Raw genomic sequence first — 16,700 nt, forward strand, 5'->3', positions numbered from 1 at the left:
TCAAAAGGTTGTGAGGCTTAAGTGTGATTAAAAAAAAATTAAAGAACTTAGCAAAGCCTGCCTTATTGCATGTTTTAAATAGAGGAATAACATCATTAGTCTGTGACTTTCCATCCTATTTAATTCCTCAAACCCTTTTCCAATCCATTTCTGATCAGGGCTCTTTCTCAAGTAAAAATACCATAATATGACCACTGGCACAGTACAGCTGCCCTCCTTTGGGTGTGAAAATTGACTTTGACTTCAAAGATGGTAAGGGAGCCCACCCTTGCTTGGTCCACGAGCTCTTGACTTTTTTTTTTTTTATCTTAAGAACTTTGAGTTAGTTATAGACATATGGAAGCATCACAAAAGTAGTACAGAGAGTTCTCATTGACACTTCATGCAACATCCCCTTAGGTTAGCATCTTATATGACTATAGAACATTTATCAAAACTAAGAAAATTAACTCTGGTACAACACACACTATTAATGAAAGTAAAGAATTTGGGGCACCTGGGTGGCTCAGCGGGTTAAGCCTCTGCCTTCGGCTCGGGTCCTGGGATAGAGCCCTGCAAGTCGGGCTCTCTGCTCAGCTGGGAGCCTTCTTCCCCCTCCCCCACTCTCTCTTTGCCTGCCTCTCTGCCTACTTATGATCTCTGTCTGTCAAATAAATAAATAAAATCCTTAAAAAATGTTTAGAAAGTAGAGAATTATTTAGATTTCACAGCTTGTCCACTAATATCCTTTTCCTATTTCAGTATCCAATTCAGGACCTTCCCTGGGGCATTTCCTGAGTCTTTCCTTGTCTTTTATGACCATGACTCTCTTAAAGAGTACTGTTAGTTATTTTGTAGAATGCTGCTCAATCTTGAGTTTGTTTCATGTGATTAGAGTAAGGTACGTATTAATGGGAAGCATAATACAGAGGTGATAATGCTCTTCTCAGGGCATTATATCAGAGGGCACATGATTGATATCCATATGCAACATTGGTGATGTTAACTTTGGTTACTTGGCCAAAGCAGTGTCAGGATTGTCCACTGTCAACAGGCTACTTTCCTCTCTTTATTAGATTTTGATCATGTCCATCTTTTGCTTCTCTAGGATTAAGAACTCCCCCAGCCCCACAGTGTGTAATGAACCACCTCTCACAACTCTGCGGGTGCAGCAGCTCTTTCTTCTCACAAGACCTGTCTCCAAGCTTTAATAAAACCACCATTTTGCACAAAAAAAAACCAACAAAAAAAAGCGTTCAAAAATGAAGAAATCTGTCCTTGAAGTTAACCTTTCTTACCCCTACACTCCCAACCACTCCCCTGAGACACACCCATTCCCTAGATCCTGCCTGGTCACTTTCCCCTGAGTCTTCTTAAGTCGGCACTTGGAAACATGTGCAGAAGCCAAATGCAAATACACCTGGAGTTTATAAGGACAACAGGGTGTTTCTTGCCCATTTTTAGGGACCTTCTCATTGAGCCCCTGCTAGTTTCTGTGTGCAGGGGCACTCTGAGAAAGTCTGGCCAGCAACTCTCCACAGAAGGGTCCAGCCTCTCTCTCTGGTCTGGCCCCAACCCTTGAGCACTTTTTTCAACATCTAACAATTGGGCTTTTTAAAAGTCTCTAACAGAATTCCTTTCATTTGTCTACGATGACTCCTTACCACCCACTAGCCCAGACTCATGAGCTTCCTTCCTTCTAGAAGGCTCTTCACTCCTCCAGGAGTTTGCTATCATCAGAGATCCTCCCCCTAAAATGGATACATAACACTTCTAATCAGTTGAGTGTGGAGAGATCTGCTTATCCAACCTTCCCCTTTGTCTGCATCTCTATCTGGCCTTAGTTCAGTCCAAATCAGTGTGTCCTCCCATGCTGCTGCTTTAGAAGACTAAGAGTTGGGGCACCTAACTGGCTTAGCTGGAAGGGCATGCAACTCTTGATCTCAGGGCTGTGAGTTCAAGACCGACACTGGGTGTAGAGATTACTTAAATAAACACTTAGAAAAAAAAAGATTAAGAGGCATCACACCTCCTCCAGCCCAATAGTGACTCCATTAAAAAAAAATTTATATATTTACGTTAGAGAGAGGCAGAGAGCGTGTGCATGAGTGGGGGGAGGGGCAAAGGGAGTGGAAGAGAGAGAATCTCAAGGAGACTCTACACTGAGTCCAGAGTCCAACACAAGGCTTGATCTCAGGACCCAAGAGATCATGACCTGAGCCAAATCAAGAGTAGGACATTTAATCAACCGAGCCACCCAGGCACCCCATGACTCCATTTTTTCCCCATGACTCAATTTTTAAAAGCTTTTGTGTAAAAGCATTAAAGACCTTAGAAGATATGTTCATCTGTTCCCATCCCCTCTTTGCCCTTAGTTCTGGTTACCATCACTGTGTAAGAAATCATTCCAAAAATTCGAAGTTCCAAACACACAAACCCTTATTTTATTTTGCTTATGGTTTTGTGTGTCGAGAGTTCAGGAAGGGCTTGGCCAGGCAGTTCTTACTTAGAGCCTTTCAGATGCGGGCCAGGGCTGCCCTCTGTAAGTTCCACTGGGCTGTGACTTTCAAGATGGTGCTGTGGTCTGGAAGCTGGGATAGCCTAGGGACAGGAACACCTATCTGTAGCCTCTCTAGCCTGGCAATCTCATGGTAGAACCAGGCAGAACCAGGCCTTTTCCAAGGGGAGAGAAGTGTCAAGTAATTTGTGGACATACTTTAACCATTGCCACTCCCACCAGCACAGGATCCTCTCACAGCTTCTAGAACATTAGTCCTCTAGGATCACCTTCCCTAATGGGTTCTTGGCCACCCCCGGCCCCACCAGATCTTTTAGGTTGAAGCTGAAATGCATTCCTCCCATTCCTCTGGGATGGTGACTCATCAGTTCCTACCTTCTTCAGTTTGCCGCTGAAGGGCACCTGATCTGGTTCTAATCTGGACTCTGCTACTGTGTGTCCTTGGGCAGGTGACTTCACCTCTCTGGCCCCAGTTTCTTCTCTGCAAAGTAGGAATTAGGAACAACCTCACTTCATAGGCTGTTAGGACTTTAAAAGATGATGTGAATAACAGACAGCACAGTCGATGCTCCTGATGATGAAAGAAACGAGGGGCAAGTCATTTTCCCTCTTGGAGACTTGATTTCTGAAATGGGGATAATTCTCTTAACCCAATTCCCCCGTGCAGATGAGAGGGGTCTTAAACAGACTTCAGGGAGGGCCAGCCTACAAGTTGAGGCTTCCTGACCCTAACCTGGCCAGGAAGCCCCCTGCATCTCTGCACTGCTGGGGCCCCATGCCCTGTGCGTGCGAGGTGGCCAGGGTGTGGCTTGGGGTGGTGCAGCATGCAGGGCGGGCCACTATCTGCCCCACTGGCCTTATCAGATCGGGGCTGGCCACAACTCAGTCCCATGGAACAAAGAGGCTTTGAGAACCAGGCTGGGGTGTGGGACACGGGGCTGAGCCCCATCAGGCGCATTCCACCCAGTGGGCAGAGGGCATGGGGTGAGGGAGCCGTTGCCTCCAACCCCTACCAGAGAAGTTCTTCTGCAGAGGGAACACCCTCCCCTGTGGGGAGCAGGACCTGTGCCTTCCCCAGGACCCACCGTTCTGACTTCTTTGGAGCATTTCCTGCTCTAGCCTTCCTACCAGGCAAGCAGCTAGACCTCTTCCATGGGGCACAGTGTCCCCCAATCCCCAGCCCAGCTCCCATTTCCCCTCCTGGCACCTTTAGCGCCCCCCACCCCGGCCCGCCCACCAAACACACACACCAGTTCCCAGTTCTTGAGTGTGCCCTGCATCTTCTCAGCACATCGGCTCCCAATAATCCCTCCACCTACCCTTGACCCCGTCACTCAACCTGGAAGGCAGCAGCCCAAAACCACTTCCAGGAAGTCCCTGGTCACCGGGGTCATTGAGCTCATCCAGTCCTCACTCCTGTCTAATTGCTCTCTGCCTTCTCCCATGTGACACTTGGGGAACTTCTCTCCAAACTTGAATTGCAGGCGGAGAATCCGCTGAGCCTGGCAGAGACCCCTGCTGGCCTCCTGGGCTAGAGTTAAAGTTGTACAAGTTGTACATTACAAACGGGTTCTAGGCTCGGCAGGACAGCTGGGGCTGAAATCTGGGTGTGCTGATACCCTGGCGTGCCCCCTGCACCAGGCTCTCACCTAAACAGGCTTGCTGGCACCAGGCCAGAGGAGTTGCCTTTTCTAGTTGGATCTCTTTGCAGGGTGGGGAGGGAGGGATATGTTAAACTTTTTCAGGGAGCGGCTCCTATTTCCAGTCCCCACATGGGCTGCTGGCCCCCGCCACAGGCCTGGTTGCCTAAAGGATCGGTGCGTTCTGCTCGGCCCGTCCCAGCACAGCGCTGCAGACTGTCAGAAACCATCCCCAGGGCAGCATCTTCAGGTGAGGGCAGGCCCACGAAGCTTCAGAAAAGCCATCCCCAGGGTCACTGGGTCTTTCCAAACGGGAGAGAGGAGGCTGCAAGGACAGCTTGGGGAGTGGGTACCTGAGGGGGCGCCTCTGCCCAGACAAGTAGGAGAGCCAGGTGTAGAGGCCCCTGTGTTGAGGGCAGTCTGTCCAGGCAGCTCCATAGGCCTCCCAGCCAGATTCCCCACTTTGTCTCCTGTACCCCAACACTCCAGGTCTCCCTAGCTCCATTTCTCCCTGAGGACTTGTGGACTCAGGCAAGGGTGTTGCATTTTGCCTGGACTGGGCTGTGCGGGATGACTCTGAATCTCTTCCCCATGCACTCCCAATGGGGGGTGGGCAGGCAGAGAAAATAGGAGCCCCAGGCTCCCTTGAACCCAGTTAGACTAGCCTTGGGAAACCAGGAGAAGGCCCTGTGTCATTTGACCCTTGCCTACCTCTCTACTTCCGTTTGGCCACGCACACATAGGTTTGTGACGCTGGCCTGGCAGTTCCTTCAAGCCCCCAGGTTCCCTCAAGCCCGCACACTTTTGCATGTTCTTTGTCCTCAGCCTGGATCCCTTCCTTTACAGACCCACAATGCAAAGGCCTCCTTGCCCTACCTGTAGCATCCTCGCCTCCAGGAAGCCTTCCAAGCTCCCCACCTCTCCATGGCACTCCCATAGCCCCTGTGAGATGCTGGCCACAGGACCCAGCACACAGCACGGGCGTGTCTCCCCATGCTGCTTCCCACCACCCAAGGGTTCCCCATGGCGGGGACCACCACTTTCCATCACTCTGGCATGGGACCCAACACAAGAGTATCCAGTGAATGAGGACCAAACACGTGAATGCGGGTCATAATTGTGGACGCAGGAGCTTTGGGGGCTGCACTTGACCTTGAGAAGAGAAGCAGGCATAGGATCAGTAGCTGCCTGGGTGGCATGGTTGACCCTCCTCTGGGCCTTGGCATTATAGATGCTGGGACGAGGTGGGTTTGGTGGGGAGAGATTGGGGCCCCAATCATCCTGTAACGGTGGAAGATGTCTTCCCAGGCTGTCTCCCCATGTCTCCCTGCTCACACATTGTGCCTAGGTCTGGTCCCAGAATTCTTGGAAAAGCCACAGGGTCCCACATCCACCCCAAGGTTGGGTTTTGAGGGTTTGGATTCAGATAAATTTCTTTCTGAATCTTTGCAGCCTTCTTTGTCTGGAGAATGAATGTATTTCCTGAGGAAACCCATCTAGAACAGAAAGGTCTGGGGACACCAAATGGCTCTGTGTCTGCAGGACAGAGTGTACTCAGGCCCAGTAGGAGAAGCAGCTGGACCCCATGGGGGAAAGCCTCTCTTTCTTCCTCCCCCTCCCTCTTCCCTCTCTCCCTCCCTTTCTTTCTCTCTCTCTCTCTGCCTCTCCCCCACCCCCACAAAGAATGTCTGTAAGTGAGAGAATGTACAAACAAACGGACAAGAGTATCTTGACCTTGATCTTCTGTTTTTCACTGTAGATGAGTTCATGGCCATTCGGTCCTGTGAACCTGGCTCATAAGCGTCTGCCCATGAATCCATTGTAGATGTGCTGACAAAGCTGACTTCCAGGCCTGAAATGCTGAGAATGCCTTCCAGAGAGAACCCAGGTTCACTAAGGGAAAAACCTTGTGGTCAAAACTGGGCCCAAAGGCCAAAATGCATGGGTTCAAATCTTGCTTCTGTCCCTTGCTCTGTCACCTCGGGCAAGTTACTTAACCTCCCTGTGCTTCTGTGCTCATCTGAAACATGGTAATATGAAAACATACATCGCAAAGGTTGTTGCCAGAATTAAGTAGCTTCCTATAAAGTACTCAGAACAATGCACGGTGACGGTTAGTCTGCACCAGACAACAGCAGTTGTCATTATTGCCTGGGGGACCCTATTTCCTCCCAGATGACACAGCTTCCAGGGTAATGACGTTTTCTCCGGTGTTTTCCTCCATGGAGATGGGGGAAGGGTGAGGTAAGAGTCTGAGCAGTCATCCCTGATGCGGAGGGGAGAAACTGGACGATGGTGTGTTTTAGCAACTGGCTCTCCATGGTCGGGGGAACTCTACTTCGGAGCGTACACCCGTTTCCATGGTGTGAATTCTCCTGCTGTGGCCTATTTCAACTGGCTTATGAAACGTCTGACAATTTCACAAATATACCACTGGACCTGGGCATCTCGGCTATCTGTAGTGAGATCAGCTCAGAAAAAAACGGCCTTCGGCTCGAGAGACCAAGAGAAAATGAAGAAGGCGGTCATCTTGTCTGGGCAACCAACTGGGCCTTCTCTAGACTAAGCCATGTTTCTCCAAGGGCCATCCATGGGCCATTTGCCATGTTGGGTGTGTTTGTAAAAAGTTCCTGCGCCTCGTCTGGATCTGTTACAGCAGAATTGTTTGAGTGGAGCCAGGAATCATTTTTAAACACGCTGCACAGGGAGTTCTGAGGTTTGAGACCTGCTAGATTAGGGACCCCTGAGTTATCCCAGAAGTCAGAATGGGCCATGAGGCAGATGCGAATTCTACAGAATCTTCTTGTACCATGGTCCATTATTCGCACTGAAGGAAGAGAACCCCAGGCCCCGAGAAAGTCTAGAGCAAGCAGGAAACGGGCCTTGACTAGGCACAGTGAGGTGGTTTGAGAGGAGTAACGGGGTCCTGGGCTAGTTACCTCAGTTTTCTCTCTGGTCCAGTAGTGTTTAAGGCAAAGTTGGAGGTCAGCACATGAAAGGCCTTGCCCGGCGCCAAGCCCAGCTCTCTGGGGGCGGGGGTGGGTGTAGGGGGAGGTTTTGCTGGGCTTCTGGATGAGGAGGGCCTGCAGAGATGGTGGGAGCATGGGAGGTTCTGTCCATGGAGGAAGGTGAGCACACCTGGGACAGACCCACCCATGGGTCCAGGCTGTGTATTGGCCCCACTCAGCGTCCTAGACTCTACAGCTCTAACAACTTAAATAATTTTTATTACAAAAGGAAGAAAAGACCAAAACATCCCCCAAATTCTCCCATGAGCTTCCCCCTCCGTGCCAATAAATAAGGTGGGGGAGACTGACCGGAGGGGGAGTAGGGGTTGTGGTTCAGCAGAAGAAGGAGCTTAGCCCGGGCGGGGGTGGGGGTAAGGACATCCAGCCCCCTCCCCAGGTTCCTGGGCGCTGTGATCACATTGGCTGAAACCTAGAACTCCTCCTGCTGATAGCAACAGTCTCTGGAGGCGTCCCGAGGAGTGTGTCCGGAAAGGAAGGTCCTGCCTCATGATGGCCGGGCTGGCTGCCCTACCCTACGGCCTTCTCGGTTCTGGGCAGCTGACGTCGAGTCCAGCCAGCTCCCTGCTGGCTCCCAGGGAATCTAGCAGCATCAACTGAGGGGCAAGCCCACCTACAAGGGACCTAAGACAGATGGAATGGGCCTTCCCCCGCGGGGGAGGCAGGTATGAAAAGTCGAAGGGATAGCTGGCTGGGTTGGCCCCGCTCTGCCAGCCTCAAGGTCTCTAGGGTAGAAGGCTAGACCAGCCCTTCCCACCCCCACCAACCAGCTGGGCTTTCAACTCTGTCACTGCATCAAGGTGGGATGGGTGGTCGACACTGGCATTGCGCAATGAAGTTGCAATGGTGTGTGTCCGTGAAAGAGGAGATCGTGGGAACCAGTGCCCCCCGACTCAAGTCCCGTCCAGCGCTAGTGCCCTGCTGGCAAGGAGGCCTTTGGACTGAGTAAGGAAGCTGCGGGAGGGCAGCCAAGGGGACTTTTCAGCTCCCTGGCCCGGCCATGCCCAGTGAGTGGAAACTGCCCTCTTCCAGCAGGAGCCGTCCCAGACGGTAGAGCAGCCGAGGGTACCAGTGCACGCCCTCTCCCGGGGTCCAGCTGCCCCACACCGAGCTGTGAAACAGTCGCAGGGGCCAAAAGGCCAACTGAGCCAGACGGTGGTCAGCCACGGCCGCAAAGCAGGAAGCCACCACGTCCTCCACCACCAGCGTCCCGTGTCTGGTTAGTGGGGCGTAGGCCCCCACTGCCACGTGTGTGGAGACAGCCGCCACTCGGGCGGCCTGCAGGCCTGGCACCCCAGCCACCAGCACGTACTGGCCAGGCTGCACTTGGCTGGCAAAGGTGGCCCGGAAGTGGGCCGCTGGTTCCGTGTGATTGTTGGAGGTGAAGAGCAGGTGGGCAGGCGTGAGTGCCAGGCGGCGCGGGGGGTCCAGGGTCTCGATGACCCGGAAGGCCCTCAACCTGTCTGGCTCACGGTCCAGGAAAATGAGCACGTCGCTGAAGGTGGGGTTCCCATCCTCCCCCATGGCCAGCACCCGGTCTCCAGGCCTCACGGCCGACAAGGCCACACGTGCCCCACTCTCCAGGCGCACCTGGGCTCCGGCAGGAAAGCAGCCTCCTGTCTTGGCTGCAGCTGAGTGCTCTGTGGGAAGAAGGGACACAAAGGTATTACTACTATGTCAGAGCACCCCTCCCCAGAGCGCCTCTCACTCCCAGGGTGCCCCCTGCCACCGCTCACCGTACACCAGCTCTGCTCCACACACCCCCCAGTCCCATGCAGCCTTGAATCCACCCCAGCCCACGATGTCATCTTCCTCCCTTCCCCCACCGCCACCCTATCGAATCCTTTACCAGCGAGAGGAGTGGACTCAGTGTGTTGAGACCCACGGGTGAGGAGGAAAGGGCCCTCCTGAAGCCCAGGGAAAACCCCTGCCACCCCCGCCTGCCCTCCATCCTGACAGTGCCATGAAGCTGTCAGAGAGGACCAGGATTGTCTGAGCCGGGCAGCAGTCAGCCATGACCTGACCCTCGGCAAGCAGCAGTCTCCGTAGAGAAGGCACTTAGCTCCTCTGGGGTCTGGATGTCCCATTATTTCTCACTCTTTGCTCGGACACTCCCCCAAAATTGCCCTCTCAGATGGACTCCCCAAGTTCTGGGCCAGAGCTGAACCTCAGAGTCCATAAGGAAGTGAGAGGAGGACCGGCCATGCACAAACACAGATTTCTGGGGAGCCTCGGAGCAGACAGTCAGGCCAGGGCTCGGCTCACTGGCAAGGGTAAAATCACCGTCTTCATTTCATGTGCTGGGTCCTTGTGTGGGGACAGGACATGGTGGCACTGGGGAGTGGGATGGAGGGCAGTGTTGGGCGTCAGGAATGAGGATGGAGGTGGCCACTTGGGGAGTTGGCTCTGGGCCAGTGTTTCACAGGTTCAGGGTGGATGTGACTTGAAGCAGATACCACTGGTGGAGAAGTGCCCGAGGGGAGGGTGGGGGTGGGGGGCCCCCACGGTGTGCCCCAGTGGGTCTGGGAATAGGAAGCAGTGGGCCTGGTCTCAGTGTGCCAGGTCTTCAAGTGTGACTATGGGCTGGTGCACAGCCTGGTGGGGTTAGGCTGGCCGTCATGCAGGAACCTTTTGAAGCATCTGTGACTGGGTTCAGTGTAGGTGACAGGGATGTTGACAAGGTCGAAGGAGGGGCAAGGCCCCCATGCCTGCCCATTTGGATCAACAAGGCGGCCAATCTGGGAAAATCCACTTTATTGAGTCCACTCTGTTTATTCTGGCCCTCGTGGCTGGCTTTGCCCCAAAATGTCCAGCTTCAGGGCTCTGGGGGGAGAGGTTGGGGACACCTGCACCCACCACCCCGGGGGAGCATATGAAGTGCCCTAAAGGGCCTGACCTGCCGCAGGGTTGTAGATTCTGAATCTCTGGGCTCCTGGCTCCTGGTCAGGCAGGCTGGTGTCTGGGCACGCCCTGGCCCCGGCCCCTGGTCCCACCACCCGCTTCCATTCTGAGTCAGCTGAGTGGGGAGGCCATCTCTGTCACAGCCTGGCTTCCATCTGTCCAGCTCGCTCTGGCTTGCACTTCCTGTGGCAGGCTCTGGACTGCGGACTGCAAGGCCGGCCCCCAGCAGCACTGGGACAGGCCCTGTCTCCCTAGGCTCCTGCCATGACACTACCAGGGACGGGACGAGCAGGTGGTCACAAGCAGCAGCGGGGAGCGCCGCAGACGTCTTCTTCCCTGGGGTCCCCTCCTCCATCCCCTGGCCGGCCTCTTCACCTTCCGGGCAGCAGTGAGCCCTGTGCCTGCCCATGCCCTGCGGCCCCGGCCCCGGGCCCAGCCCCCAGGCAGCGGCTCACCGGACTTGACGGAGCAATGCACGTGGGCCTTGGACTCGTAATACACCCAGTCGAAGCCGGCCTCCACGGCCAGGCGAGCCAGCAGTCCGTACTTATTGCGGTCGCGGTCTGAAGTAGTAATGTCCACCGCGCGGCCCTCATAGTGCAGCGACTCCTCCGAGTGGTGACCGTCCTCGTCCCAGCCTTCAGTCACTCGCAGCTTCACGCCAGGCCACTGGTTCATCACCGAGATGGCCAGAGAGTTCAGGCGGTCCTTGCAGCGCTGCACGAGGAAAACACGTGGAGTTAGGGGGAGATGCTGGCCTGCATGCCAGGCCTCTCCCAGATCATCCGCCTGAGTTGGGAAACTGGGGAGGTGCTCTATCCCTGTCTCTTAAGAACAAAGAGCCCTAACTTGTTTCCTTGCATTCTAGCATCTGGCTGCTCCAGGGACCTGGACCGCATGGTGGCGCCACAAATCCGGAGGGCCCGGCAGGAGGTGCACCCTTGGGCCACCTTCTCTGATAAGGGGCCCCTCCCTCCTGCACTCCCTCCCCTCAGATCGGGCCACCCATCCCTCCACAGATGGGACTACTCTTCCAGCACCCAGTCCCCCTGTCCCACCAAGGCCCTGGAGACCAGAAAACCGCACTTTGCTGGCGGGGTGGGGGGTGGGGGGAAGTGGTAGCAAAGCCGACTGCCTCCGGCAGGACTGCTAGGCATGCAAGGCAGGAGGTGCCCAGTAGGTGTCACCGTAGCCTCAGGGCTGAAGCCCCCCAACCCCAGCCCTGAGGCACAGCAGGTGCAGAGCGCCCCAGCAGCGTGGGGTTGTGTTGGAGGGGAATCCCGGGCTGCCTGGATCTCTCCAGCACCACAGAGTTCTTCCTTTAAATTCCTGCTGCTACTGAAGATCCAAAAGCCTCCAGCAATGGATGTGGAAGCAGGGGAACCAGAAGCTGATGGAAATGCTAGCTCACAGCCCGGCCAGATGGAGGGTGACAGGCAGCGTCTCCTGCTGCATGGGAAGCCCGTGGGGTTGATAATCCCAGGATACGTTCTCCCTGAGTCCAGAGCCATGAGCACCTCTGTGTGGCCCCTATCAGAGAAGGGACCCGAGGAAATGAGCCTCTGATCTCAGCAAGCCGGCTCCATGCTCTGTCTCACCTGGGGGCGGGAGTCGAGCTGCGCCCTGGCCTACTGGGAAGGACCAGAGAGCTCATCTGTCTGTGGTGACCCCCACCATGCCTGCAGCCCAAAGGACCCTGAAGTTGACTGGGGGGAGGGGCCTGTGAGAGAGGGGTCCCTTTCACAGTCCTTGACTGGGTGTGGGGCCCTGCCAAGCCTGGGCAGCCAGTGCCCCACCTGAGAGAGCCCAAACCCCACAGACCCTTGGACTCGGGTCTCCCAGGAGCCATCAGCGGCTACAGCCCAAGGTTTGGCCAACCTCTGGGGGGAGCAGCCTACCTGGGGGGGGGGGGCGCTCACTGCCCAGGGAGGGAGCTCTGCGTGCTCCTTGCCTCCAGGCTTCTAGCCGCCCACCTCCGGCGGCCCCGCAGGCCCCTGCTCCCCGCCCTTCTCCCCCTCCCCCCGGTCCAGAGCCCCGCGCGCGCGCTGTCAATGATTGCCCAGCCCGTGGCCCGGATCCTTATCTGCATTCCTCGGCGCCCGGCCCGGCCCGGCCACCAGCCAACCTTCGGCCCCGACACTGGCCGGCCAGCCCCGGCGCCAGGGCGCAAGCTGAGGGTTGTGGTGGAGCTGCTCTTCCCAAAGCACCTAACAAGCAGGCTCCCTGCCTGCGGAGGCAGCCCCGGGACACCACTGAGGAAGGAGAGGAAGGTTTCTGATTCCTTGGGACCCAGGCTGCAGGAAAGAAAGTTTGCCGCCCAAGAGCGTGGGCTGAGCGGGTCCTCTTCCGCGCTTGCAGAGACTAGCTAGCGTTAGCTCTGCTCCCGGCCTCCCCAGGCAGGCATCGTGGCTCTTCGCTTTCAGCCCTCCCCGTCCCGGCCACCAAGCCCAGGGGATCCCCCAAGTTCGTTCCCAGAGCCCGAAGTTCCCGGCACCCCACCCTTAACCGCAACTGGGCCATTCAGCTCTCGGGACAGACACGTGGGCTCGCCGGGCAAGTTCCCTTTCCCACCTCCGCCTCCCAGCCCAACTCTTCCCGCTGTCCCTAAGACCAGATCCTGGGGGACGCTACTCCAGGAGGGGGCAGCGCGGCGAACCATGAGCGCGCGGGAAGGAAAGGCCCTCTGCGCCCACAGCTTCTTCGCCTTTGGGGTGCCCGATGGCTTCAAAAGGAGAGGGGCGCAGCCGTGCGGAAGGTTAGGCCCGGAGGGACTGAGTGGGTCCCGGAGGCGCGGGAGGCGGTGGAGTCCAGGTACCTCCGGGTGCCGCGTCTGACCTCAGCTGCCTGCACTCCGGGCCAGAGAGGCTGCCGCCACCCGGCTGGGCCGTGGCGCTTGGCGGCGGGGAGCTCTTCTCACAGCCTCCAGCGGGTTCGCGGATGTCCGCGCTGCCCTCCGGGGACCCCTGGCCGGCCCATCTTGGGCAGCAGGCGGCCGGGCTTGGCGAGAGGGGCAGGTGCCAGGGGGCGTGCCAGCCAGTCGGGAAAAGGTGCCAGGGGGGGCGGGAAGGGCCGGGCAGGTGGCGGTGCTTCGACGGCGGCGCCCTGCGAGGGCGGGTCGCGCTCACCTGGGTCATGAGGCGGTCGGCGCCCGTGTTCTCCTCATCCTTGAAGATGATGTCGGGATTGTAGTTGGGGGTGAGCTCCTTGAAGCGCTCCGAGCTGCGCGCGATCTTGCCTTCATAGCGCCCGCTGGCGCCCAGGGTCTTCTCGGGCACGTTGGGGCTGAACTGCTTGTAGGCGAGCGGCACAAGCTTGCGCGGCGGTCGCCGCCGGCTGCCCACCACCCGGCCCGGCCCGCAGCCCCGCGCCGCCGGCACCAGCAGCAGCAGCAGGAGCAGGCAGAACTGCAGTCGGGGCCGGAGCCGGGCGGGAGACATGGCCGGGGAGCCCGAGCGAGCGGCGGGCGAGGGCGCCTGGTGGGCTGGCGGGCGGGCGAGTCGACGGGAGCGCGGCGGGGACTCAGGCGTCCGGGTGGCTCCGGGGGGCTCCAGGCGGGGGCGCCATGGGCTGCCGCGGCGCGGCGCAGGGCCGGCAGGACTCAGGTGCGGGGCGGGGGCCCGGGGCCCTGGCTGGTGGCGGCGCGCTGTCCCCCTCGGCGCCTCGACTCTGAGCTGCCCGGCTCGCCGGCCGCCAATAAATAGGCCGGCCCGTTTGTTTTGGCAACGCGGCGGCGGCGGGGGGCGGCGGGCGGCGGGGCTGCGGGCCGCCGGGCTGGGCTGGGCTGGCCGGGCCGGCGGGGCTGGCGGGCCCCGCGGTTAGCACCCCGGCCCGGCGGTCAGGCGGCTCGGGCGGAGCGGGAGCTGCTGCCGTCTGCAGCGCAGCTCGGGGCCGAGTGAGAGGGGAAATGGAAGAGATCCGGGCTCGGGCCCCGCGCAGACCGCACCCTACCCATGTCCCTGCCTCCTGTGCGCTCGACAGCGAACCTGCAGCAAGGGCGGCACAGCCTCCTCCCCCTCGGGCGGGCGGCCCCGGCACCAGCCAGCCCTCGTCCCGCTCGCTCCTCCGCCGCGTCCGCCCGCCCGCTGCCCTCGGCGCCCCCTGCGCTGCCTGAGTTCGCCCTCCCCGCCCGGACGCGCCCCACCCCGCCTGGGCCTCGCCTCTGGGTTCCCCGCGGCTCCGGGGTGCCCCGCCAGACGCAAACCTCCAGGACAGGAGCTGCCACCCCCACAGAGACCGCAACCCACGGCGCGGCCGGACGCGAGGGGCGGGGGGCAGTGGCGGGACCGCACAGCCGCCTACGGTGTCCCCTGCGGGGAAGTAAAGCCAAAAGGCAGGAGGCCGCTCCTAACCTGGGGCCCCGCCCTGGCCCAGGAGACGCGCCTTCTCTGCTCGGTGGACTGAATTCCCTATCAACCCGGCGCACATCCTATGACCCCCAGGTGTGCAGCGGGGGAGTGTGGCATGCAGCCTCACGAAGAGTCCGATAGGGGGTTTTGAGTTGGAAACACTATTGAAGGGAGCAAACTGAAGTTGCAAAGGGAGGGGCCAAGGTGCCGAGAAGAGTAGCTAATGGTGAAACCGCCAGAATCCTGGAGAAACTGACCACCGCGGAGAGGGGCAGCACAGGTCTCGGGAACAGGGACTTGCTAAGGACCATCTCAGCGATTTAGAGCTGCTGGCGCGCTGGACAATTACTGTGTTATTTCTACTTGACAAATTAAAAAGCACAGAGAATACGCAGAGGCAGCCAGAGAAGCATGGATTGTGTACCTATTTTAATATGCCTTTCGGGAAAGCTGAATGAATTCGAATTTATTCTGCTAAAACAAGAGAAGGCAAATATGTTAAAGACAAATGCCACCATCGCAACAAATTATATGATTCGGTTGCAATATATCCTAACATTCGGTAGAGATAGAAATAGAAAGGTTTAAAAATGCTCATTCCAAGAATACTAACACAATAAGTACCGTTTTGCTGATAGGTGCCCAAGGCACAGAAGCTAGTAGATATTATTATACTAAGTATTCTAGTTGCATTATCTAATTTAAACTCACACCCCTCAATGAGGCTATTATTATTCCCGGTTTACAAATGAAGATTTTGTAGTTCAAAGAAGATGAACAACTAGTTTCTGGCTGAGGAGCAGAGAGGAATTCAAATCCTCTACCCTCTACCTGAGTCTGACCCCAGAGCCCCAGCCCTCTCCTGCACTGGTGTGCTGGCCCTCTGTCTTCTGCCACCAGTACAGCCAGGGTTTTGGATGGTGGTGGCTTTTCACAGATGTGCTCATGTGTTCTCTGGATCGATTTTGTGAACAGAAGTTCAGAATTGCTGAGGACTCAAGGTAGTGCTTAATCCAATCACTTCATTTATAGAAAAGGAGACTGAGGCCCACAGAAGGGAAGTTATAATGACGCCACCAGAAGTAGACTTGGATACAGGATGGGCTGTTTCTTTTCCTCCCCTTTGCCCCATGTTCCCTACACTGGGTTTCTTCCTTCCATGGTATTTGGATTCTGTCTCCCAGTCTCAGACCACTCTGACGTTGTTTCTTTTCCTTGAAAGCTCTCAAAGAGATTTAAGGCATATTTTCTGGGTCTCAGAAGATATCCCTGCGATATTCCCCACCCGCCTGCCTCTCTTCTGCTGATTTCCAGTACAGACTACTCAGCCAGGCCAGTGCCTCTCCCCATCCAGACAAACTGGGGTCCTCTTTTTATGGAGCTCTAAAGAAGACCACCCCATAGGCTTCCAGGGTCACCTGTCCCAATGTGTTATGTAATAATCATCTAGAGCAGTTTTGCCTTAAGTTCAGTCTGTCTTTCTTCCTTCCTCTCTAATGCAAATTCAACTCCTTTCCTTTTTTTTTTTCTGGTCTTAGAGATCAAGGCCATTAACCAGCTTCAGTCTCGAAGAGTTTGTTAAATTCACTTTCAACCTTCTTTTCTCCAAGTAAAAGACAATTTAAGATTCTCTTAAATAGCCAACCTTATAACTTATAACTTGGCATCAGGGGTGCGCCTGGCATTGGGGGTGCCCTTACCGCAATGTAACCTCGTTGGTTGAGATCGGGGATCCACCAAATCCAGCCCCTCCTCCGCCTGGCTAACTTAGGAACAGCGCTCAGGGTGTGGACTGGGAGAAGCAGGGGACAGTGCGGGGGTGGGGGCTGATATTTATCAAGTCTATTCTCTATGACACCTTAAGCACTTAGTCAAATCTTCCCAACAACTCCCTGCGCATGGCAGTTATTATTCTCACATTATGGATCTACAACCCTAAGCTCTAAGGATAAAGTTACTTGTCTGGGGTCCCACCGTAGGGATTTGAACCTTGGAGCTTCTTCACTCTGAACTTACACTTTTTTCTCAGGACACAGTGGTGATTCAGGATCTCAATCTCAAATTCAGATCTGCATCCATCCGTGGAATGGATGCATCAGTGGAAGGAGGGTGGGGAAGAGGCCCATAAGTAAAGCATCGTCACTTCCACAGCAGTGATCCTGGAGCGCTTTAGATCCCAACTGGGGCCCAAGATGGCTTGGCTGCCCATGTTCTTAGCTGTTCGGTAGATGTGGGGTAGCTTTGCACTTGCGCTCATCCATCCAGAAGCAAATGCAGCATGCTCCTTTCT

At 56.4% G+C, this 16,700-nt stretch overlaps 1 protein-coding gene across 1 annotated transcript; it reads right to left on the bottom strand.

Annotated features, from left to right (window-relative positions):
* Window positions 1–7,524: 7,524 nt before the first annotated feature.
* On the bottom strand, window positions 7,525–13,785 carry IHH (Indian hedgehog signaling molecule). Its single transcript, XM_032857232.1, has 3 exons — window positions 13,190–13,785; window positions 10,520–10,781; window positions 7,525–8,803 (listed from the first exon to the last, which is right to left on the bottom strand). Exons 1-3 carry the CDS (start codon window positions 13,499–13,501, stop codon window positions 8,145–8,147), a joined length of 1,233 nt encoding a protein of 410 aa, XP_032713123.1. The 5' UTR covers window positions 13,502–13,785; the 3' UTR covers window positions 7,525–8,144.
* Between the last annotated feature and the right edge of the window lie 2,915 nt (window positions 13,786–16,700).

Source organism: Lontra canadensis, unplaced genomic scaffold (genome assembly GCF_010015895.1).
Source record: "Lontra canadensis isolate GAN:19392208 unplaced genomic scaffold, GSC_riverotter_1.0 scaffold13, whole genome shotgun sequence".
NCBI classification, from domain to species: Eukaryota; Metazoa; Chordata; class Mammalia; order Carnivora; family Mustelidae; genus Lontra; species Lontra canadensis.